Source organism: Ostrea edulis, chromosome 5 (assembly GCF_947568905.1).
Source record: "Ostrea edulis chromosome 5, xbOstEdul1.1, whole genome shotgun sequence".
NCBI lineage: Eukaryota > Metazoa > Mollusca > Bivalvia > Ostreida > Ostreidae > Ostrea > Ostrea edulis.
This window is the reverse complement of record NC_079168.1, coordinates 90443232-90468824: the sequence shown is the minus strand read 5'-3', so window position 1 is coordinate 90468824 and position 25593 is coordinate 90443232. Positions and strand designations below refer to the sequence as shown.

Genomic DNA, 25593 nt, shown 5'->3' with positions numbered 1-25593 from the left:
AACTGCTGCTGTCCTGAGCGCTAAGCATATGTCTCATTATCTGGTACTACATATACAGCTGGTGACGTCTCAGTATGAGTGAAAAATTCTCGACGAGACGCAAAACAAACAATCTATCAATCGTAGCGCATGGAACTCTGGGTAGAGACTAAAGAATGTACGAGAGACGTACATGTTTCTGGAACATGTCTTGTTGATATCATCCGCTGTCAAATAATTAAAGGTGAATATAACAGTGATCAATCTCATAACTCCTACAAGCAATACAATATAGATAGTTGGGCAAACACGGACCCCTGGACACACCAGAGGTGGGATCAGGTGCCTAGGAGGAGTAAGCATCCCCTGTCGACCGGTCACACCCGCTGTGAGCCCTACATTGTATATCCTGATCAGGTAAACAGATTTATTCGTAGTCAATAATCGTTCCCAATGCTAGATACTATCACCCTGAATGGTGTGGCTTTTACTTCAAAAGGATACATTATGTTTTCAAAGGTTTCTTAGTCAATCAGATCTAATATTATCACAGAATAATAATCACAGAACTTTTCCCAAATCAATAGCATTAAAACCTATGACTTTTCAAAGCTATACACGACCATTCCTCACGATAAATTAAAGACTAGACTTTTTGACATCATAGACAGTTGCTTCTTCAACAAAAACGGAAAACGGAAATATTCATATCTAGTGATCAGTCATTCAAAAACATACTTTGTTAAACACCACTCTGATTCCACGCACAAGTACTCTGAAGTTGAAATAAAAAATATGCTAGAGTTCCTCATTGACAATATCTTTGTGGTCTTTGGTGATCAGGTCTTCCAACAGTCTGTTGGAATTCCCATGGGCACGAATTGTGCTCCTTTGTTAGCTGACCTGCTTTTATATTCATATGAAGCAGAATTTATTCAAAATCTTCTACGTGAGAAGAAAAAATCTCTCGCTGTGACCTTCAATTCGACTTTTAGATATATCGATGACGTTTTGTCTATTAACAATGATAGCTTTCATTCATATGTCGATTTGATATATCCCTGTGAGCTCGAAATAAAGGACACCACAGAGTCGTCCACTTCTGCTTCATACTTAGATATCTTATTGAAAGTAGACATTAACGGCAAACTGACAACTCAACTGTATGACAAACGGGATGATTTCAGCTTCTCCATCGTCAACTTCCCATATTTGTGTAGCAATATTCCATTATCACCTGCATATGGTGTTTATATATCTCAACTGATTCGATATGCAAGAGCTTGTTCTGGGTATAGTCAGTTTTTAAATCGAGGTAAGCTACTGACAAACAAGTTGATGGTACAGGGATTTCAACAGTCTCGATTGAAGTCAGCATTTCGCAAATTCTATGGTCGTTATAACGATCTAGTTCGTCAATACAACCTCGCATTGGGTCAAATGCTGTCTGACGTGTTTCATACCGATTGTTAAGCCGTTCTTGGCACACTGATTTTGATTGCGGTTAACTCCGTTTACCTGATCAGGATATAGGGCTCACGGCGGGTGTGACCGGTCAACAGGGGATGCTTACTCCTCCTAGGCACCTGATCCCACCTCTGGTGTGTCCAGGGGTCCGTGTTTGCCCAACTATCTATTTTGTATTGCTTGTAGGAGTTATGAGATTGATCACTGTTCGTTATCTTCACCTAGCATGTATTGACCAGGCAAACTGTATGTATACATATGTATGTAACATGGAGGATGTATTGACCAGACAGACTGTATGTCAAATGCTGTCTGACGTGTTTCATACCGATTGTTAAGCCGTTCTTGGCACACTGATTTTGACTGCGTTTACCTGATCGGGATATAGGGCTCACGGCGGGTGTGACCGGTCAACAGGGGATGCTTACTCCTCCTAGGCACCTGATCCCACCTCTGGTGTGTCCAGGGGTCCGTCTTTGCCCCACTATCTATTTTGTATTGCTTATAGGAGTTATGAGATTGATCACTGTTCGTTATCTTCACCTAGCATGTATTGACCAGGCAAACTGTATGTATACATATGTATGTAACATGGGGGATGTATTGACCAGACAGACTGTATGTCAAATGCTGTCTGACGTGTTTCATACCGATTGTTAAGCCGTTCTTGGCACACTGATTTTGACTGCGTTTGCCTGATCGGGATATAGGGCTCACGGCGGGTGTGACCGGTCAACAGGGGATGCTTACTCCTCCTAGGCACCTGATCCCACCTCTGGTGTGTCCAGGGGTCCGTCTTTGCCCAACTATCTATTTTGTATTGCTTATAGGAGTTATGAGATTGATCACTGTTCGTTATCTTCACCTTGCATTATATACTCCATTTATAGTCACCTTCTGGGTCATCTTTGCTATCCATGGTCGCATTATCATATAATGGAGACTAAACTCCTATGTATGGAGAGAGAAAAAGGTAACATTTAAAGGGTATTTGTAACATATTTTGAAAACGTATCAACATGAGGGTAATTCGTATAGAATAACCAGAGATGACCAGTTCGATAATTTTTTGCCTCTAGACATAAACAAATGGGAAGTTTATAATCAAACTACAATTACCCACGGGTATTTGTACTTACTGCACTCGGTTGCAAAGGATAAAACCTATCGACTTCTAGGTCAATAACTATGTAGATAATACGATTAACAACGCGACGACCACTAAATCAAGAGTAGTGTTTCCTCTTTATAACGAAGACTGATAGTAGGCAGAATGTAGTTATTAATGCCGTAGTAATTGCACACGTATACCAGATAATACTGAAAGAATCCCACGATCGATTTCTGAGTAAAAGATCAATATCGTACAGTCATTGTGGTGACCACCAGTCTGACGTGCATAAAACCCGATGGAATCAATTCTTCGTTAGACATTGTGTATCTCTTTATTCCACCCTGCAACTGCCATCTTTACTGACCCAAAAAAGATAACCCACTACACCAAAGATGCCCAAATAGTCTCGTGCGTTCTATTTTCCTGTGATATGATCATATTTCTCAACGTTCATATTGTGAAGTCAGACGACGTTTTTAAAACGTCGTTACTTTAATAACGTAAATTTCGGAAAGTAAATTAAGAAAATACACTGTACATCACCACTATCTTGAAATATAACTTGTTGACTGTGTTAATGTTAGGGTAAGTTGCTATCTTGAAATATAATTTGTTGACTGTGTTAATGTTAGGGTGAGTTGCTATCTTGAAAGTACATAAAATGGAGAGATATATTTATTTTCTATTAAGCTCAAGGGATGGTGGGTTCGTTCCTTCAAACCTCCCATCTCACTTATGCGACCTCTACCATTAGAATTGAGATATTTGATATAAAAGAAAACGGGGAAATAGGCAATATAATGAAAAAACACAATCCATATGAAATGTGTTTTGTTGTAAGGATACATTAGGATCCATTCACAAGCCTAGAATTAAGTGAGTTGATCATTTGTCAGGCTTACATAGACACAAGTACTGTAATGAACTTCTCTGTCATTGTTAGTGACATGTTTGATGTTTAGGTGTGTGTATGCTAATTAACCTAGCCTAAGAAAACCAATGAAGGGTGGGAGTGTGGTATCTCACCGCGTTTTGAATCACCCGACATGCCAAGGAGTTGAGACTAGTAATTACACGTGAGCAGCTATCTTCAGATGCTGAAAAAACCCAGAGGTATTACTTTGTATTTTCTGTTGCTCAAAACAATCTCTACAATTATATTCACCACTTCCTCTTTTACGCCGAATAAAGACCGTGACAGCTATCGTCTTGCTCCAGGTATGATCGTTATTCCAATACACAGACCTATTCATTCCCAATGCACAGGGAATAATAAGACTTGGATGGAATTGAGGTAATAAACTTCAGTTCGTAATCCCAGATCAACGAGATGATAATTTGCAACATGAAAAAGGACGATCGTTAAGTTTATGGAGATTTTTCTGTCGGCGTATATGTAGCTTGAATTTTCTCTGTCCCAATCTTTAGAGCTCGCCAATATTTGGGCTCGAGTTGAAAACCTTTTTCTACCCTTGCTCAAATATCGCTAAATTAATATTTTAAGGCAGTAAATTTTTATTTTATGTGAACATGTTTTTAAATCATAGATTTCTTCTATCAGATTAGGGTCTTTCAATGCAAACTCTTTTGATAATTTGTACATGTATGTAGTAATAAAAATATGCTGAAGAGCAATGCCGTTTTGCAGAATGACTATATATTTTGTGCGAGTTACCAGATGCATAATTTAATATTTATAACCTTCATCAGAGTTTCACAAAAATAGTAATCTGGTTATTGCCCTGAACCCCCATCCATAGCCCGTAGACTTTACCTACACCCCCGACGTTGGCTTCCTCCTTTTCCCACAAATTGCCATTTTAATTTCTATATGAAATGCAATTAGACTCAACTGTATCAATTTCTTTTCTTTTTATCACAATTTCTTTTGCCTAGCAGAACATGTCATTACTGGTGATGTTGATAGGGTTGAAATGAGGACCTCAAATCACTTATTCTAAAAGGTCCTAAATACAAAGAACCTCGGTGTTTCAATTGGCGACAGAGTTTCATCTCTATTATGAATTCTGTCGAAGGTTATGTCAGACGATGGGCTAAATATGCAAAAGAACTTGATACATTGTCAGAATGGATTAAAGTGTAAGAGGAATATAAAAATCTCGCATTAGACATATTAAAACAAAAGTACACTGGTCGTACCATCCATCCTTCTGTGTTTAATAAACCAGAAGTGATGAAAGAATTCGATATATTGAATGAGGAATATGTTTAGGTTCCAGCTGACAAAGCTTGTAACAACATTGTCTTTATTTGTAAGGATCATTATTACAACTGTATTTTAAACGAGCTTGGCATTAATTCCACTATTGTTAATCGTACTTATACTCCAATTATCCTTTTAAAAGATGAAATTCTTCAAAACCATGCTTCAGTTTTAGAAACATTTAATATCGCAGTCAATGGGTCGAATGAATATGAGTTACCGCACCTACACTGGATTCCTAAACTACATAAAAACCCTTACAAACAAAGATACATTGCTGGATCAAGTACGTGCTCTACCAAGCCCTTGTCTTTGCTTCTGATGAAATATTAACAGCTGTGAAGGAGAAACTTCACACTTACTACATATACCAGAAGTGGTGTAAATCAAATGTGGATTCTAAAGAACTTTTAGTAAACTTGAAATCGCAAAACTTTTCTCAAATCAACAACATCAAAACGTATGACTTTTCAATACTTTACACGACCATTCCTCACGATAAATGAAAGACTAGAGTTTTTGACATCATAAACAGTTGCTTCTTCAGCAAAAATGGAAAACGCAAATATTCATATCTAGTGATCAGTCATCCAAAAAAAAAATCACTCTGATTCCATGCACAAGTACTTTGAAGTTGAAATAAAAAATATGCTAGAGTTCCTCATTGAAAATATCTTCGTGGTCTTTGGTGATCAAGTCTTCCAACAGTCTGGTGGAATTCCAATGGGTACAAATTGTGCCCCTTTGTTAGCTGACCTGTTATTATATTCCTATGTAGCAAAATTTATTCTAAAACTTCTACATCTTCTACATGAGAAGATGAGACGTTAAGCAAGATACAATCAATCAATCTACATGAGAAGCAAAAATCTCTTGCCGTGGCCTTCAATTCAACATTTAGATATATCGACGACGTTTCCTTTATTAACAATCATAACTTTCATTCATGAAAGGTGAAAATAACAAACAGTGATCAATCTCATAACTGCTATAAGCAATGCAAAATAGATAGTTGGACAAACACGAACCGCTGGACACACCAGATGTGGGATCAGGTGCCAAGGAGGAGTAAGCACCCCCTGTCGACTTCTCACACCCGCCCTATATATTTATCAGGTAAACCAAGTTATCCGTAGTCAAATCAGTGTGCCAAGAACGGTCTAACAATCGGAATGAAACATTGGGTGTTGCTAAAACGCGGAACGGAAGATGGAGCGGGAAACGAAACAATTTAAGAATTAGAATGATTAATATAACTAAGATAACACCAACAATCGGAAGAAAATACTTTATTATGATTAAAATCTAAATTTTGGGAATTTGTTTACAAGCGGGAAAACAATTTCATCTTAAAATTCTGCATCATAAATTGATTAAGCAAAGTTATGCGTCTGTTGAAGAATTTACAATGCATATTACAAGAATTTTGAAATATCGGCATTGACAGATGTGTTAGCGAGTAGCGATTGGAAAGAACACAGGTACTTTATATATCCCCCCGGGTGGCAAAACGGCATTAACGCACATTTACATGTAAATTTGTGGTATGTATGAAAGGTGAAGATAACGAACAGTGATCAATCTCACAACTCCCACAAGCAATACAAAATAGATAGTTGGGCAAACACGGACCCCTGGACACACCAGAGGTGGTATCAAATGCCTAAAAGGAGTAAGCATATATGTATATAACAACAACAATTCATGATCTTATTGATTCCGCATTTGTTTGATATAAATATTTTTTAAGTAACAGAGATTGTAACCGCAGCATTCCAATCCTAAATATGGAAGACATCTAGTAGTTTATTTCTAAACTAAATACTTGTATCTTAATATTTAGATTAATAATGAGATGACCTTTTTAATTCCCTTCAAGTATACATTGTCTGTTAGTCTTTATATCTCGTATTTTATATCTGTTAATATCTCATACTGTGGATTGTAAACTTCACCTTAGTTTTCATCGGTTCTGTTTCTTTATATCTTCGGGTTCAACACTAATCCGCAGGATGTCAGTAACAAATGAACAGGCATTGTATCAACAATAGTGACATCATTTCAACTTTGACCTTAACCCGTGATGAACACACGCTAGCCCCTACTACTCCAATGGTACACAAAGATAAAAGATGGCGGAGAAAGTAGGTAACGTGAGTGAAGAGAATTTTTTCTTAACAACTTATATGACTTTGTGCAATGAATATGATCATGTCTAGTGTCATCATATTTTGGATGCCATCTTTGCAGTCATTTTAGTTTTTTTGTATGATTTCTCACTTCGAATTAGTTCTTTAAACACGAGTGTCTTGATATTTTTTTTTACAATTTAGAGAAGTAAAGTTATTCTATGGTCACTATATTCTTTTAGTTCCTACAGAAGCTTCTTAAATTGATTAGTTTAGATGTGGGGGAAGCCATGAAGCTTTGAAGTATATGTGTAATGTAAGTGAGATTCAACAAGTGTGCATTGGGGGGGGACACGTTGACGCCAAAGGAAATTGGGTGAATTATATGTAAAAAAAAAAAATGTCTGAATTGATAATTACTGAGTGACAAAGCCTCTTAGCATGTAAACTTTCTTAAATTCTGTCATTACACCGCATATATATATATATATATATATATATATATATATACGTTGTATATGTATATATAAGGTATGTATTTTTTCTTTTGAAGCTAAGCTTTTTCCATTTGGTAGCTTGTGGTAATAGTTTTGTTTGATTGATACCAAATTCATTAAACTCAGACATGTCTGGTAGTTATCAGTATGTTATTATAATTAAAATGAATGAATTCTATATGACAACTATATAAAAAATATTAGGAAAATCTTAGAATAATCATAGGTTTGCAATTTGTTAACGATTTGTTCATGTTGTTTTGTGTATTTAAAAGAATTGCATTTCCCTATCTTTTGTTTTATTTTCGCATATAGGTATTTGCTGTGTTGGTTAAAGTAATCATAATTAATAATAATTCTATCTTTTAATTTAGAGTTCAAATCAAAGTGAGGAATAGGAATGGACAAGAACTGACCTGCGAAATGTCCAAAGAACTTGCAAAATTTTTGAATAATCCCAATGGAGGTAATGTATTTCATTACAGCAGAATGGTATGACTAAAACTCATTTTTCATATATATTTTTCATATATAATGCCAAATAAGTCTATTATATGGGTTTAATAGAAAGAAAATGAACTGCTTGAATTATTTCTCTCCTCCCTTCATGCTTGTTTTATTCACTATTTTGTTAAATGATGCATGCTCATGATATTAACTTTTGAGAGAAATCCTATGACATCTCTAGCTTGTGCATTGTATTTATATTAATGTTTTTGTTATTCAGATGCGGAGACAAAGCAATCCATTCTGAAACGTATTTTCGACTCCCAGTCTCAGCCCCATTCAGAATCACCTGCCATGACCACACAAGATCCTGAGTCCCCGACTGCAAATGCACTTGTTCCTGAACATGTCATTCCATTGCCACAGACTGTTCCTATGGAAGATGGTGATCAAAAGGTACATTACAGCCTGTATAACCTGGATGATGGGGACAATGTTCTGAACTGTTATGCCCCCAAACTCATACCAATATATTATTCTGAATCATCTGAATCTGGGTCTTATCCATCATCATGCTTGGCTTCAACAAGATGTTTTACCTCATCTTTATTCACTCCATCCCCTCCTTATCTGTGTACAGAAAATAATTTAATTCAAGCCCTAAAACATTTCTCACTTCAGAAGAGTTTCAATCAAATATTAATTTGAAATTGAAAGACTACAATAGCTATAGAAAGAAGAGCAAGAGAAAAAATAAGAAGAAATCTAAATGTCGTAAGCTTATATATATTGCTAAACATTTAAGTAAAGCTATGTATGTGATGAATGGTTAAAAGTAGAAACAGTACCATATATCTTTGAGAGAGATTGAAATTTCTTCTTCTGCAGATGAGGTATTATAAATAAATAAGCTATATTTTTTTCAAACAATGAACTTTTAGATCTTAGTATTGATTTGTAAAAGTTGTCTATTAAACATAGCCATTATCAGAGTAAATTCATTACATATATTGTTTCTGCGAAATGCTCTTTTTACTTATCATACCTGATATTATGATGATGGGAAAAATCTAATCCACCTAAAACTCATTTCAGGTTCACATATGGGGCGAAAGTGAGGAAAAACAGCTTATTTCACTGAGAACAGATATGGATGCAGACTTTCATAGAAATAAGAATCATGAAACATTATGGCAAAAAAAAAATTCAAAAAATGAATGCTGCAGGAATTAAGGTTACTAAAATTCAGATTTTGAATAAATGGAGGAATTTGAAAAGAAAGTATAAGGAAACTATAGACTTAAATAAAAAAAACTGGTAATGAGAAACATGAATTCAAGTACCAAAATGAATTTGATAATTTGTTTGGACACAAGGCATCAACAAAAGCAACGGTGTCATTTGACAGTGGAGTAAATGGAGAAGATAAAAAGAAAGAAACAACTGATGATAAACCCGCTCGACCTAAAAAGCGTTCTGCAGAAAACCTGTTGAATAAAATGGAAAATATGAACAAAGAAATGAGAGAACAGATGGAGAGGCACCAGGAAGAAAAACTCAGACGCTTTGACAGAATGCTGGACATTTTTAAAAGATCGGTTAAAAGTCATGATCAAAAGTGAACTTTATAATGTCCTATGGGTGCCAAAACTTTTTTTTTGACCCGAGTTGAAAGTACTGTTTGCCTGCCATTTGTCTTCCTAAATTTTACATCTGTCTGTTAACTTTTAAAATCTTTTACTTCAACCAGTTTTCAACTAAAGCATATCTCGTACCTTAAATATTTTGAGCTTACCTGAGCCAAAGGTTCAAATGGGCTTCTTGTTAATTTTATCATGTAATTTTTTTTAAACATGCCTCCCCATTCCCCCATCTTTTGAACAAGATTGAGTTACAATAGGGGTTAAAAGTTTAACATTGGTTAATCATTTAGATTAGTTCTTTAAAAAAATCTTTACAGAAACAATATGTGCACAAAGTGAAATTTATGTAAAAGCATCCTTATATCATGAATATAGTGTAGCCTTAAGTTTGTTCAGATGGTCCTGATGCAGTTAAGACTGAAGTTTGTTTAATATGCCCTCCACTCTTATTATTAAGGTAATTTTTGTAGGTATAGCCTTCACGTCTCTCCTGCACGCTGTTAATATGAATGTGATGATAAATGTTGTTCAGGTGAGCAATGTGGCGCATTGGCTCATCTTTCTTGTTTTATGGTTACAAGGAGTAAAGGAATATTTTTGTGTTCATAAACTTTTATGTGTTAAAGTTAAACTACGTTTGCTGTTTATATTGACACATGCACATGTATTATCATGATGAACTGCAGTTCTATAAATGACAATGATTTATCAGAGATAGGACATTTTGTCTGGGTGTCAGAGAGAGTGAAGTGATTTTTGTATTGTTATTTGTTATTTTTGTTGTTCAAATTTTAATTTTGTTAACTTTACTGTTCCTAAGAAAGATATTCTTTGATAAACAAAATTTGATCATTTTGCATTTTTATTCTGTACTAAAACAATGATGATTTCCATGAGCAGATGATTGTTTTTGCAATTTCAAGGCAAATGGTCATGGTAGTCCCTGAACAAGTTGTTGCTTCCTCCGCAGCCCATCTCTTCCATCAGGGTACACGTTTGGATAATTATTAGGGTGACCATTGCCATTGTTCAGATCATTTGTTAAGAAATCCTCCACACTATCCTGATGCAAGATACAAAGATTGTGCAGTATGCAACCAGATACTATTGTCTTGATAATCTCATCAGAGTCATGTATGGTTATTTCTTGTAGTCGCCGAAACCGTTGCTTTAGATGACCAATAGCCCTCTCTACTACCTGTCGTGCAGATGACAAAACTCGATTAAACCTCCTCTGATTTATGTTTAAATGACCGGTGTCTTTGAATGGAGTGATCAACCAGGCCTTTAACGGATATGCACTGTCTGCAATTATGTACCTATTCAAATCAAAGTACTGTCCACCAGTAGCATTGGTAAAAAGACTTGAATTTCGTAGTACGCGGGCATCGTGAGTTGATCCCGGCCAGCCTGTGTATATGTCCCTTAACATTAAATCAGCATCTACTACCACCTGTAATTAAAAAATTAAATAAAATATATTTTTATAATTAGCATGTAGGTATCATTTATCAATAAAGTAGTAAATTTCACAATATGAAGTATTATCACCTGGAGTTGTATCGATGGGTAATGCTTCCTGTTAATATAGTCATTATCTCCACCAATACAAGAAGATAATCTGATGTGCGTCCCATCCAGGGCACCAATTATGTCTGGAAGCCCAGACTGAAGCTGAAAGTCCTGTGCGATTCTCTGTTGCTCAATAAAATTTGGCCATTGGATGATCTACAAAGTAAAATTTAAAAAATCATTGATTTCAGGGGGAAATGATAATTATAGATGTGTGCAGATGAAATATGAAGATGTTAATATTGGCTTGAATGCTACGGCAAAAAAAAGCTCATTTGAGCAAAGCACCTTGCTCAAGACTTCAGCGATACAAATCTCACTGTTTTCAGTCCCATCGCATTGTGCTACAGAAATCACAAATGAAAGAACAACCAAGGTGATCTATAACAATGATATTATGATGAGACACTGAAAGGGGGAATGTGTTTGTCAAACTTCAATGTAGATCACAGCACAGAGATTCAGGGGGCCCTGTTTCGATCTAAAAGTTTAGTCCACCTGACGTAAAAACATGCACCTTCCCCTTACATGTAATTGCTACAGGTACCTGATATTTAACCAATAAATTGCAAAAAAAGCCACAGATCAAAAAATAGTACCCCCTATTTGCACCTAACAGTTTAGCAATAAGTTAAACCCCTATATCAAAAAATGCTTGAGGGGATATGAAACTTATTGATAAAATTTCAGGTTCCTATGCATTACATTTTATGTATACTATCAGTATGTAATCTTTACCTTTGATAGGTTTTCGTTGAATGTGCCGTTCACCCTTTTCAACACAACATGCACTGTGGATTGTCCTATGTCAAAATAATGTCGAATTTCACGCATTGTCACTTTATTTGACATGTAACACATAAATACAAGGAGTTGCTTAGATGGAGGAATCCCTTCAATGCCCCCACCGTGGTTGGATGTAACGTAGGCACCGATATTGGTAAGTATTTCCTCGAACATTTCTTTACTTATACGATAATGATACCGAAAATTATCCGTAGAAAAGAAAGGAATAACATTTTCAACATAACCGGTTACTCGTGGTGACACAGATTTTGTGCCGTGGAGGAGAAAAGCTCCTGTATGAAGTAAGAAGTTACTATATTCGTATGAAAATTCGTCTTCTCTGTCATCCAGTAAACTCTCAAAAATGTAAACGCAAAGCATCTTATACTGCGCCATTTTGAACTAAACACGCGTGCTTACTATTGTTGTTCAGTTGATTTTATGCAAATTTGGGTTAAATTTAGACAGAAGACGTCAGTTAACCGTGTACAATAGTTCCAAGTGAAGTCGCCCATACATATATTATATCAGGTGTAGAACTAAATTACGAATAAAAGCAAGTTCGATTTAAGACGGTTGTGTTTGGGGAAAATTGTTATTTTCGGCGGGGAAGGGGGGGGGGTCTTTTATTCAATGGATATAAAATTTGAAAATTGTAGTCTTTTTCAGAATGATGATTTTTTTTAAAAATCTTTTTTTTTCCTTTATCAATATTTTTCATGGTAAGTTAATGATTTTAAAATACATATGCATAAATATGAAGTATATAAAACGGTGGATTCTGTGGATGACTTCCCACTTTCTCTGTTTCTGCTTCTCTTGTTCATGATAAACTTTTTATTTTGCAAATGCTGACCTCCTCATAACATTGTTGGATACAATACTGTACATCTGTTTAAAGGTGTGGATCTGACATAGGTAGTAGTAAGTGTTCCTTCACCAGGCTTCTACCATTTGATGTGGAAACCATGGGTCTTTTGGATATGACTTGAAAGCGAAGTGGTGGGCGTTGGCACGATAATGAATCTTCACTACCTTATACAGCTGAAGGCGCCATGTATAATTTGTAGCTCTTCATCTACAGCTGGTAACGTCTCTACTTGAGTGAAATTTTTCGGAATGGGACGTAAAACATAATAAAATATGGACTGGGTTTGTTTTTTTTTTTTGGGGGGGGGGTTATTTTGGTTTTTGTTAAATCAGCTCAAGGCGATCTTCGATGAGCCGAGAGCAAGATCAGATCTTTTGATCCGCTCATGCACGTAGGTTCCTGATTTTAATTAGATTGGCTGATTCTTTATCCTTTCCTGATCCTGATTAGTCGGAGATGGTGGAAGTAGCTTTGGTTATAGCATCAGCATAACGAAAATCAACCTCATTTGAATATTGAGATCTGAGCATGCTCTTAGAATGCGGTTATTGGTATATGTAAATATTATTGTTTGTAGCATGCGTATGATGAATGAAAAAACTGTATTTCTTATATAATTACATATATTGTTTACACAAACAATATATGTAAACAAGAAATCAACTTGACGCAAGAGTCAAAGATATCAGGCCGCAGAAGATGAAAGAAATCGATTAAAAAAATTTTTTTTACGTTAAGCTTATTTAGAGATTGGACCACACTGATAATAAGCATTTTGTATATCCCCTCAGCACGATAAGTTGTATTGTGAAGTGATACTTTTATTAAGATATCTTAAAAATTTTAGAAAGCAAAATTAGCAGAAATAATTTTACGCAGAACGATACACGTAACGACTTTAAAAGGTATATATATTACATTTCATGTCAATATGTTTGATTTATTTTAAAAGGTATATATATTACATTTTATGTCAATATGTTTGATTTATTTTAAAAGGTATATATATTACATTTTATGTCAATATGTTTGATTTATTTTAAAAGGTATATATATTACATTGTATGTCAATATGTTTGATTTATTTTAAAAGGTATATATATTACATTTTATGTCAATATGTTTGATTTATTTTAAAAGGTATATATATTACATTGTATGTCAATATGTTTGATTTATTTTAAAAGGTATATATATTACATTGTATGTCAATATGTTTGATTTATTTTAAAAGGTATATATATTACATTGTATGTCAATATGTTTGATTTATTTTAAAAGGTATAATATTACATTGTATGTCAATATGTTTGATTTATTTTAAAAGGTATATATATTACATTGTATGTCAATATGTTTGATTTATTTTAAAAGGTATATATATTACATTGTATGTCAATATGTTTGATTTATTTTAAAAGGTATATATATTACATTTTATGTCAATATGTTTGATTTATTTTAAAAGGTATATATATTACATTGTATGTCAATATGTTTGATTTATTTTAAAAGGTATATATATTACATTGTATGTCAATATGTTTGATTTATTTTAAAAGGTATATATATTACATTGTATGTCAATATGTTTGATTCATTTTAAAAGGTATATATATTACATTTTATGTCAATATGTTTGATTTATTTTAAAAGGTATATATATTACATTTTATGTCAATATGTTTGATTTATTTTAAAAGGTATATATATTACATTTTATGTCAATATGTTTGATTTATTTTAAGAGATTATGCACTCGACGATTAATTTTGCAATACATGTAACTTCAGTCCCTAATTAAGTACGTATTACATTAATTAGATCTAGAATTAGGGATATTTAAAAAACAATACATTCACATCAATCCTGCAGAAACGCATGCACAGTTTGAACACACCTATCACCACAGACAACGCTCTTGCGCGGCCTGTAATAATGCGTTCATAACATGTAACCAATTCTCACGTGCTGTATGTATATCGATTTATATACCCGGTAATTATAATCGTTATAATTACATGTAATTAGATATAATTTCTTTCGCCGTGATTTTGATTTGATCAGGTACTTAGGAGAAGTAAGCATTCCCTGTCGACCGGTCACAACGGCCGTGAGCCCTGTCTTGATCAGGTAAACAGAGTAATCAGTAGTCAAAATCAGCGTGCAAAGAACGGCTTAATACATGTACGTCTTTTACACATTTTAATATCATCATCTAATGAATCTTACCTTGAATTATTTTTAATTAATGTCATAATGGTAAATGTAAAATATTACATTTGTATAATATCGTTTTTCAACAAATTCAATATTATATTCAATGAGGCACCGGTGGTTTATTTCATGAGGTAGTGAGTAGACATCAGCGAGCGTAGACGTGGTTCTGGAGCGCTCCGTGATGTGAGCGACGAGTCCGATAAGTTAAAAGAGTTTTTAAAAACAGCAGTGTTGGATTTGAAGTGTCGATCCATGAAGAACAATTTGGTATTCACTGGTCGTGGTGGAGAGACCACTCATGAGGATACTGAAGGAAAACTCCGAGACTTCATATACTATGAACTCGAGATTGAAAAGAACATAGCATTCGGCAATGTACATCGCTTCGGACGCTACATCAGAGGAAAGGACAGGCCCATCGCATGAAAACGATGGATTGTATGTTTGTCGATTGTGTTTCAACAAATTGAACACTATATTTAAAATTGACTATGAAATAGATTAAAAGCTATAACATTGAAGGGACTAAAATGTGAATTCTTAATAACGTTTCACATAAAATCATCATGCAATGTTCATGATGTTGAGGAAAGTACCACCCCCACCCCCCAAGTAAAAGTAAGACCCCCCACCCCCCAAGTAAAAGTACCACCCCCACCCCCCAAGTAAAAGTAAGACCATTTCTACTTTCTGTTTCTTGCTCTTACCAAACTCGCATCTTAAACGAGGAATCTCATTGGCTGATTTAATTTTAGCTTATTGCTTCATCCCCTGTCCAAAATCCATGCTTTGATTGGTGACTGATGTCAAAGGTTAGTGCGAATTAACGAATTAAGAACCCTTGACTTGTGAAGATGACTGGGAGCCGTCAGGGGAAATCCATACCTTTTGAAGACCGATCAAAACCGCCATACAATGGCTGAAATACTGCCAAAAGGCGTTAAATGAATGTGTCCAATGTGAACATATGAATACATTTAAATATAGAACGTCTATTCTAATGACTGGGAATTTCGACAGAAATGATTGATTGATTGTATATTGTTTAACGTCCCTCTCGAGAATATTTGGCCAAGTTGCACAACGTGTATCCGGCTTATAGAATGGAGATTCTGAATGTCTGTCGGGTGGGCGTCCCAGTAATCGGGCACTTACATGTACTTTGTTTATTCAACTCCTCTCACACCTCTGGCTTGACATTCCTCAAACTCTGTACAGTTGTTATGGACACATTCAAGATGTGCATGTGTCTTTTTGAAAGTGATCAGACATTTATTTTGAACAATTTACCTGTAGTTCAGCTATGTCATTTTTTTAACTCTTGTCTTGAATAGACGGTACCTATTTTGTGTAATCAACTTCTCTCACACCTCTAACTTGACATTCCTCAAACTTTGCACAATTGTTATGGACACATTTAAGATGTGCATGTGTCTTTTTGAAAGTGATTAGACATTCCCTCTCGAGAATTTTTCATTCGTATGGAGACGTCACCATTGGCGGTGAAGGGCTGCAAAATTTAGGCCTATGATCGGCGCTTACGGCCTTTGAGCAGTGCCACACCTTTAGAATTCTTTATCGTGCCACACCTGCTTTGACACGGGGCCTCGGTTTTGGGGGTCTCATTCGAAGGACCACCCCATTTAGTCGCCTCTTACGACAAGCAAGGAGTACTGAGGTCCTCTTGTAACCCGAATGCACACGGGAACCGACAGAAATAAAAGTAGAATGTAAATATTAGAATAGTATCTAAAAACCTTTATTCTTATTTTTCTTTCTTGAAAAGTGATCTCTTAACCCTATACTGACTTGCGAAGGTTAGTTTTCATTAGTAAGGCAATCGAAGGGAATAAGTCGAAACATGTACAATTATGTATTACAATGCTATGTCTCGCTCTCCAGGTACAATATTATCTTTTATAAATAATTGTATGCTTATATGCAGTAAATTTGCATATCTCTCATGCTTTAGTTTTTATACGCCCCTCGTCAGACGGGATGTACATGTGAACTGTATTATGGCATTGTCCGTCCATCGGGAGTACATTGATGAAAAATATCGAAAGCTTAGACATTTTTTTTTTTGCATTAGAAATTCTGATTTTACTGAATCTATCAACGGGGTGTGCATTAAAGAACGTTCCCTCTAATTGATAACCAATCCCCCTTAAAGCATTACCTGACCCGTTTAGATAGGAATTTTGGCAAAATACAAATTGACCCTGACAATATCGAGTCGCGAGAAATATTCAACCTCCTACTCTCGGAAAATCAGCTCGTGTCATCTTACCGCTTTAAATATGGGTAATTGTGGTTATTTCGTGTGCTTAATCATTTCTACAGCTGACTACATTCGCCAATTTTCGTTAACAGTAGTTAAATTACAATTATAAACATGAAAAACTCAGATCTACCCGCCTGTCGAAGCGGCGTGTTCTCTCCGAAACACTCTAAACGAATTTTCTAGCACAACTGATACATTATGATTTAGGACATAGGTAGCCGTGATCTCTAGACTTTTCAGTAACGTGATGTTTTTATGGACTTGGAATAAAGGGAATCTAACCCGCCAATGGTGTTGGGAATTTGTCTTACATGGGTGTATTGTGAAGATGTTTATACCATTCAATGATTATCACGCATTAGGTTAGATTTTGCTAACGCTTCTCTAGTTTTATGCTAATACCCCACTCCCCTAACAACAAAGAGAGAAAATGAAATCTCTATGCCATATAGATTTTCATTTCCCAGAATATATCGGTGCGTTGTATTATAATTATAGCCAAGGGATTTGAATGTGAAGTGCGGCTATGTACCAATACATGTATTTAATTATTCATGTATACTACAGAAAAAAATGCGTATCATTTATCAATTGCAAAGAATTGATATTGATGAGACATCTGCAGTCAGAGAGTCCCGAGGGGGCATGATCAACATTGCCGACTAGATGGAAATATTTTTTGCATGTAAATTTCCTAATCTAATTAAAATTAGCCTTCTTAATGTATAGACTTGCTCGTACAATCAATAAAGAATTGTCTGTGTAGTGTTACGCCCCCGTTTTCTCAGACAAAGAATACTCTCAGGATTATTGTGGAATAAGAAAAAGCTTACAATGTTGTATAATGGGTGGAATATAAAATATTTAGCAATAACAATCAAAATTAAAATTAAATTTCGCAAAAATTTGTATTTTTCTTTCTTCAATTTGAATGTGAGAGTAGTCTTCATAATACGAGCAAAACATCTCTCACAAGTCCACGTGAATATCAGTGGAATTTAGCCGGTTTTAGCTGCTTGACGAGTTACATGTATCAAACTGATTATCATATGAAATTTAGAGAGAGAAAATTTTAAAAATCTCTTTCAGATGTTTTTGTGCAAGTACAGACAGTATGTACATGTAACATGGGGTTGTATTGACCAGACAAACTGACTATGTATATGTAACATGAAGGTTGTAGCGACCAGACAGACTGTATGTATTCGTAACATTAGGGATGTATTGACCAGGCAGACTGTATGTATACATATGTATGTAACATTAGGGATGTATTGACCAGGCAGACTGTATGTATACATATGTATGTAACATTAGGATGTATGGACCAGGCAGACTATGTATATGTAACATTAGGGATGTATTGACCAGACAGACTGTATGTATACATATGTATGTAACATTAGGGATGTATTGACCAGGCAGACTGTATGTATACATATGTATGTAACATTAGGGATGTATTGACCAGGCAGACTGTATGTATACATATGTATGTAACATGGGGGATGTATTGACCAGACAGACTGTATGTATACATATATATGTACAGGGATGGTACAGGGATTTCAACAGTCTCGATTGAAGTCAGCATTTCGCAAATTCTATGGTCGTTATAACGATCTAGTTCGTCAATACAACCTCGCATTGGGTCAAGGCTGTCTGGCGTGTTTCATACCGATTGTTAAGCCGTTCTTAGCACACTGATTGATCACTGTTCGTTATCTTCACCTTGCATGTAGTGACCAGGCAAACTGTATGTATACATATGTATGTAACATGGGGGATGTATTGACCAGACAGACTGTATGTAGATGTAACATGTTGCCTTAACAAGATTACTACGCGTAGCCATATGTCCCCTACCGCTGCAAACAAGTTGTAAGCACAAAAGTGCCATAACTCCTGTAAAATTTGTAGAATCAAAATTGCGATGATCAATTACATATTGTGACTAACACTCCTGCAAAATCCGTACATCAGTCTCTGTACAGCAGTCTCGGAGTTGTTGCGTCCACAAAGTGTTCCTATACTATAGTATAGTATACGTATGTACAAATTCAACAAAGTCCCATAACTCCTGTAAAATTTGTCGAAATAAAATGATGGCGCAATATGATCAACTACATATGGTGACTAACAATGTTACAATGTGAATAAAATCCATTGAGCAGTTTCGGAGGAGTTGCGTCCACGAAGTCAAGTGGGGCGGACTCCGGTATTTCTATGTCCACTTCCGTATTGCGGCGGGGGACAAAACCAGAGATCTATACAGTAGCAAATATTGACACGATGCTTCATATTGGTTGTCACCACTATGCAGGATTTTATTAATCTCTCATACTATGAAATTAAGGTTATACATAATTATGGAAGTGTAAACTGTGTAATAAATAATCAGAATATTTTATTTTCAAACCTGTAAATAGGATATATACTTAAAAATTTCAGGTTTAACACTCATGTTTTAATTCAAACATCGAACTTGTAACTAAACCATGTTAACATTCACTGTATCTCCTGGACCGATGTTGTGACTTTGTTCTGTTGAACTATGCCACTTCCCATTCCGGGTCTGTGGTCGTGTAGCCGCCTCCTAGCTCTGTCACCTATTTCAACGTCACACTCAACGACTCGACCTTCAGGTGGGTTTTTTTCAGAGCACAATACTGCACACAGATTGTTGATCATTGCATTGTCCACTGGTGAGGGTGGTAAATCCTTGACTACTAACTAAACTTGTGGGTTTTTTGTCTGAGTGGCACGGGTAGTGCTGGTTAAATTCTTACAGCCACTTTGTGCACGTCAACCAATCACACAACAATAAACATGTATTTGGGCGAAAAAATGACCTCATGTCTCTGGGAATATGCCAGTTTGGGGTAGAGACGTCTTGACAGTATTTGTGGAAATTGCTTGCATGGTTCGAATTTTCATATGAGCCAAAAATATAGCAGGCCAGTGAATTGTCCACAAACCCGGTGTTAATGGCACACAAAAACTTGTATGATGGCACTTTCTTTGAAAGTACCTCTAATTCTTTTAGTTATTGTCATTACTGGTAATGTCGATATCGTTGAAAATGAGGACCTGAAATTGTCCTAATTTCAGAGAACCCCAGTCTTTATATTGGGGTTAGAACTTTCATCTGTCTTGTGAATTCCGTCGAAGAGTATGCCAGACGATGGGCTAAATATGAAAAAGGACAAAATAAACTTGATACTTTGTCCAAATGGATAAAAAGTATCAGGGGAATATTAAAATCACTTATCAAAATGATAAAAGAATTATATAGGTTACATGAATTTCATATAACAAAGCTTGTAACAACATTGTCTTTGTTTGTAAAGCTCATTATTACAACTGCATTTCAAGTGAAATCTATTAATTCCACATTTGGTAACCCTACTTATATTCCAGCTTTCTTTTCAAAAGGTGAAATTATTCAAAATCTTGTTTCAGTTTTCAACACATTTAATATCCCAGTCAATAGGACGAATGCAGGTGTATCAGTTACCGTACTTAAACTGGATTCCTAAACTTAACAAAAACTCTTACCAACTTACATACATTGCTGGATCCAGCAAATGTTCTACCAATTGCTTCTCACGAAAATATCAACAGCTGAAAAAAGAGAGACCTCAAACGTAGTGTGGCATAACAGAAGTGGTGTAAATGAAATTTGAAATCACAAAACTGTCCTCAAATTAACACCTAAACATATAACTTTTCAACATTTACACGACCATTTCTCGCGATAAATGAAAGACCAGACATTTTAACATCATAAACAGTTGCGTCTTTAATAAGAATACAAAAAAGAACTACTCATATCTCTGATCAGTCATTCAAAAATTACTTTGTTAGCCAGCACTCCGATTGCTGGAGTTCCTCATTTGTAGTCTTTGGTGATCAGGTCTGTTGGAATTCCCATGAGTGTTCCTTTATCGGCTGACCTATTTTAATATTCTTGCACGAGGCAGAATTCATTTAAGAGCTTCTACATGAGAAGAAAAATATCTTGTAGTGGCCTTCAAGTCGAAGTCGAAGTTAGAAATAGATATATCGACGACGTTTTATCTATTAACAACACTGATTTTCATTCATATATGTCGATTCGATATATCCTGGGTCGAGGCCTCTGCTGGTGGACTGTTAGTCCCCTAAGGTCTCTACAGCCCAGTAGCTAAGTACTTCGTTACTTGTAGCTTGAAAATACGGATGTATATTTAATTGCTGTGATAAAATTTAGAAATTCATTTCAAAATTAAGGATCATCTCCCTCATGCATAGCTCTTATCCTTAGACGAATTTGACTCCAATTTTTTGGCACTCTATTTTCCTCTAAAATAGCTCTTAGGGCCTACAAGTTTACTGTTTTACTATTATTTCGGATTTCAAACATTTCGGTTGAGCATCATTGAAGAGACATTTTTGTCGAAATGCGCATCTGGTGCATCAAAATTGGTACCGTATAAGTTTTACATCTTAGTGAACGTGAAATAAAAGGCACCAGAGTCTTCCACATCTGCCTCATACTGAGATATGTTATTGAACATAGATATTAAAGGCAACCTAACATGTCAACTTTATGACAAACAGTATGGTTTCATCTTCTCCATCGTCAACTTCCATATTTATATAGCAATGTTCCGGGCGTTAAACAATATTCAAACAACCAACCAACCATTCTCACCTTTTTATGATATTAATGTCTCAACTGGTTCGATGTACAGGAGCTTGTTCTGCGTATGACAAGTTTATAAATCGAGGTAGGCTACTGATAAGTAAGTTGATATTACCGAGGGTTCAACAATCTCGTTTGAGGTCAGCATTTCGCAAATTCTATTGTTACAATATATAACTATGAAAAGGTGAACGTCATATCCGAACGCCTCCTCATTCTCACTTGTCGAGCATTTTTTTAATTGTTTCCCCAGCAGGACACTAAACGAAGAGCGCGTGTTGAAAACGTTGCGAAGGCTTCGCTGTTCGCCATGTTGGTACTACATTTCATTCACTAAATTCATTTAGTACTAATCTCACTGAACGTAGTTTCTGTACCAAAACTTTTGATAATTTGACTTGTATGAGTGTAATCTGCATGGGTTAATTTATGTGGGAGAAACAAAAGGTTCACTTAATAAAAGATCGGGGCACATATTTCAAATAAATAATGGTGGTAACCAACTTCTTTACAAGCATTTCAATGTACCGGATCACTCCATCTTGTCCATGAGGGTAAGGATTTTGGAAAACAAATTACCATCACACAAACAATCCAACATTAAGCACCCCTTTTCGTAGACAACGAGAAGATCACTGGATCAGGACCCTAGGCACTGCATTTCCATATGGATGCAATGATAACGTATATGAGGTGGAGAATGTGACTAGTCCACAGGGGAATAACGTGAATGTGATGGGACTCTTTCCCAATACTCAAAGACGGAAATGCAGTCATGGACATCGTTCATATAAAAGACCAAGTATAAATGATGTCACGTTTGATTCACTTTTGCCTTACGCCAACAGACAATTAGGTCCACATCATATTCGCACAAAACTTTACACTGTTCCATTGAGAGTTCGACATACGTTATTTGAAGAAGCCACAGCTAGTCTATAATTGGATTTTTCAACACCTGAATATAGACTGAACTCAAATTTACAAACAAAGGAATAGATGTCTTCAACATAAGCAACATTCTTCGTCATAAAAGGGTTCAGTCGTGTATACCAACTTATTTCAAGTTCAAGTCTACACCCTGTATTTCCTACAGCTATACTTATACTATTGCATCCAAACTTTTTAATTATAAGCAAACTTTGCAGTGCAAAGCTATAGACCATCTTATCCGTTATCCACCAACGTGTTCTTGATCTTCATCTTCTTTCAACTATAGTCCAGCTGGACATGTCATTACTGGTGATGTTGACATAGTTGAAAATGAGGACCTCAAATCACTTATTCTAAACTGTTCTAAATACAGAGAACCTCAGTCTTTTAATTGGCGACAGAACGTCATCTCTATGATGAATTCTGTCGAAGATTATGCCAGACGTTGGGCTGAATATGAAAAAGAACTTGATACATTGTCAGATTGGGTTAAAAGCATAAGAGGGATATTAAAATCCCGCATTAGACATATTAAAACAAAATTACATACCATCTATCCTTCTGTGTTTAGTAAACCTGAAGTGATAAAAGAATTAAGATAGGTTACATAAGGAATATGTTTTGGTTCCAGTTGACAAAGCTACTAACAATATTGTCTTTGTTAAGGCTCTTTATTACAACTGTATTTTAAACGAACTTCGCATTAATTCCACTTTTGGTAATCGTACTTGTACTCCAACTGCCCTTTCAAAACAGGAAATTCGTCAAAACCATGCTTCAGTTTTAGACACATTTAATATCCCAGTCAATGGGTCGAATGAATACGAGTTACCGTACCTATACTGGATTCCTAAACTACATAAAAACCTTTACAAACAAAGATACATTGCTGGATCCAGTAAGTGCTCTACCAAGCGCCTATCTTTGCTCCTCACGAAAATATTAACAGCTGTGAAGGAGAAACTTTCTGTGCAACTACATATACCAGAATTGGTGTTAATCAAATGTGGATTCTAAAAAATTCTTAAGAACTTTTAGTAAACTTGAAATCACAGAATTTTTCCCAAATCAATAACATTAAAAGCTATGATTTTTCAACACTATACACGACCATTCCTCACGATAAATTAAAAGACTAGACTTTTTGACATCATAGACAGTTGCTTCTTCAACAAAAATGGAAAACGGAAACATTCATATCTTGTGATCAGTCATTCAAAAACTTACTTTGTTAAACACCACTGATTCCAGGCACAAGTACTCTGACATTGAAATGAAAAATATGCTAGAGTTCCTCATTGACGTGATCATTGGTGATCAGGTCTTCCAACAGTCTGTTGGAATTCCCATGGACAGGAATTGTGCTCCTTTGTTAGCTGACCTGTTTCTATATTCATATGAAGCAGAATGTATTAAAAAACTTTTACGTGAGAAGAAAAAATCTCGGTATGGCCTTCAATTCGACATTTCGATGACGTTCTGTCTATTAACAATAATAACATTCAATTCATATATATTCGATATATCCCTGTGAGCTGGAAATAAAGGACACCACGGAGTCGTCCACTTCTGCTTCATACTTAGATACCTTATTGAAAGACATTAACGGCAAACTGACAACTCAACTGTATGATAAACGGGATGATTTCAACTTCCCCATCGTTAACTTCTCATATTTATGTAGTAATAACCCATTACCACCTGCATATGGTGTTTATATCTCTCAACTGATTCGACACGCAAGAGCTTGTTCTGCGTATAGTAAGTTTTTAAATCGAGGCAAGCTACTGAGAAACGAGTTGATAGTACAGGGGTTTCAACAGTCTCGATTGAAGTCAGCATTTCGCAAATTCTATGGTCGTTATAACGATCTAGTTCGTCAATACAACATATCATTGGGTAAAATGCTGTCTGGCATGTTTCATAGCGATAGTTAGGCCGTTCTTGGCACACTATTTTGACTGCGGATAACTCCGTTTACCTGATCAGGATATAGGGCTCGCGGCGGGTGTGATGACCGGTCGACAGGGGATGCTTACACCTCCTAGCCACCTGATCCCACCTCTGGAGTGTCCAGGGGTCCGTGTTTGCCCAACTATCTATTTTGTATTGCTTATAGGAGTTATGAGATTGATCACTGTTCGTTATATTCACCTTTCATGTATATAGAGTCACTACAATACGACCTTAGCCTCATTTTGAATACTTTATGAATACTCATTTAAGTATTTCACAAAGGTTTTGAACATAGCTATGGTATGTACTTATATATTCGCCTTTCATAAGGCAGAGTCAATATCGGATTCGGAGAAAATTGTCAAGGACATCCTTCAAATATATCGAATGTATGGCATTTCCCCGGTATTTTCATGGTGGGCTGGGTTTCACGGTGAATCGGCGATCAGTTAGTTAGAGCATTAGCCATAATAAAATCATGGCTATAAAACAGAACCGCCATCTTAAGTTAATCAATAAAGATAGGCTGTTATTCTAAATTTTAATGCATTACTTTTATTCAATTTATAGATCGAATCAAATGGTGTGTGAAAAATCTTTACAACATTCCTTATTATCCAAGGGAAAGGGAACCTAAATATATTGTGTTGAAAAAAAAATATTTTGCAACATAAAATGTTGTTCAACGTTATTTTTCACTCGGCGAACAACTACGATGTTTTATACCTCCGCAACAAGGACCCCAGGGGAAATAAACACTCGTGCTTTCAAGGGTTATCCTTAG

At 35.6% G+C, this 25593-nt stretch overlaps 2 protein-coding genes across 2 annotated transcripts; one reads left to right on the top strand and one right to left on the bottom strand.

The window, feature by feature from the left end:
• The first annotated feature begins 8292 nt into the window (after positions 1-8292).
• Positions 8293-9479, top strand: LOC130055044 (uncharacterized). The gene is given in 4 exon segments (XM_056166214.1): positions 8293-8313; positions 8953-9054; positions 9056-9163; positions 9165-9479. Coding segments are annotated over 4 exon segments (546 nt in total).
• Positions 9480-10293: 814 nt separating this feature from the next.
• LOC130046676 (uncharacterized) lies at positions 10294-12270 on the bottom strand. Its single transcript, XM_056139252.1, has 3 exons — positions 11811-12270; positions 11052-11228; positions 10294-10953 (listed from the first exon to the last, which is right to left on the bottom strand). The coding sequence occupies exons 1-3, from the start codon at positions 12252-12254 to the stop codon at positions 10432-10434; spliced, it is 1143 nt and encodes a 380-aa protein (XP_055995227.1). The 5' UTR covers positions 12255-12270; the 3' UTR covers positions 10294-10431.
• Positions 12271-25593: the final 13323 nt, after the last annotated feature.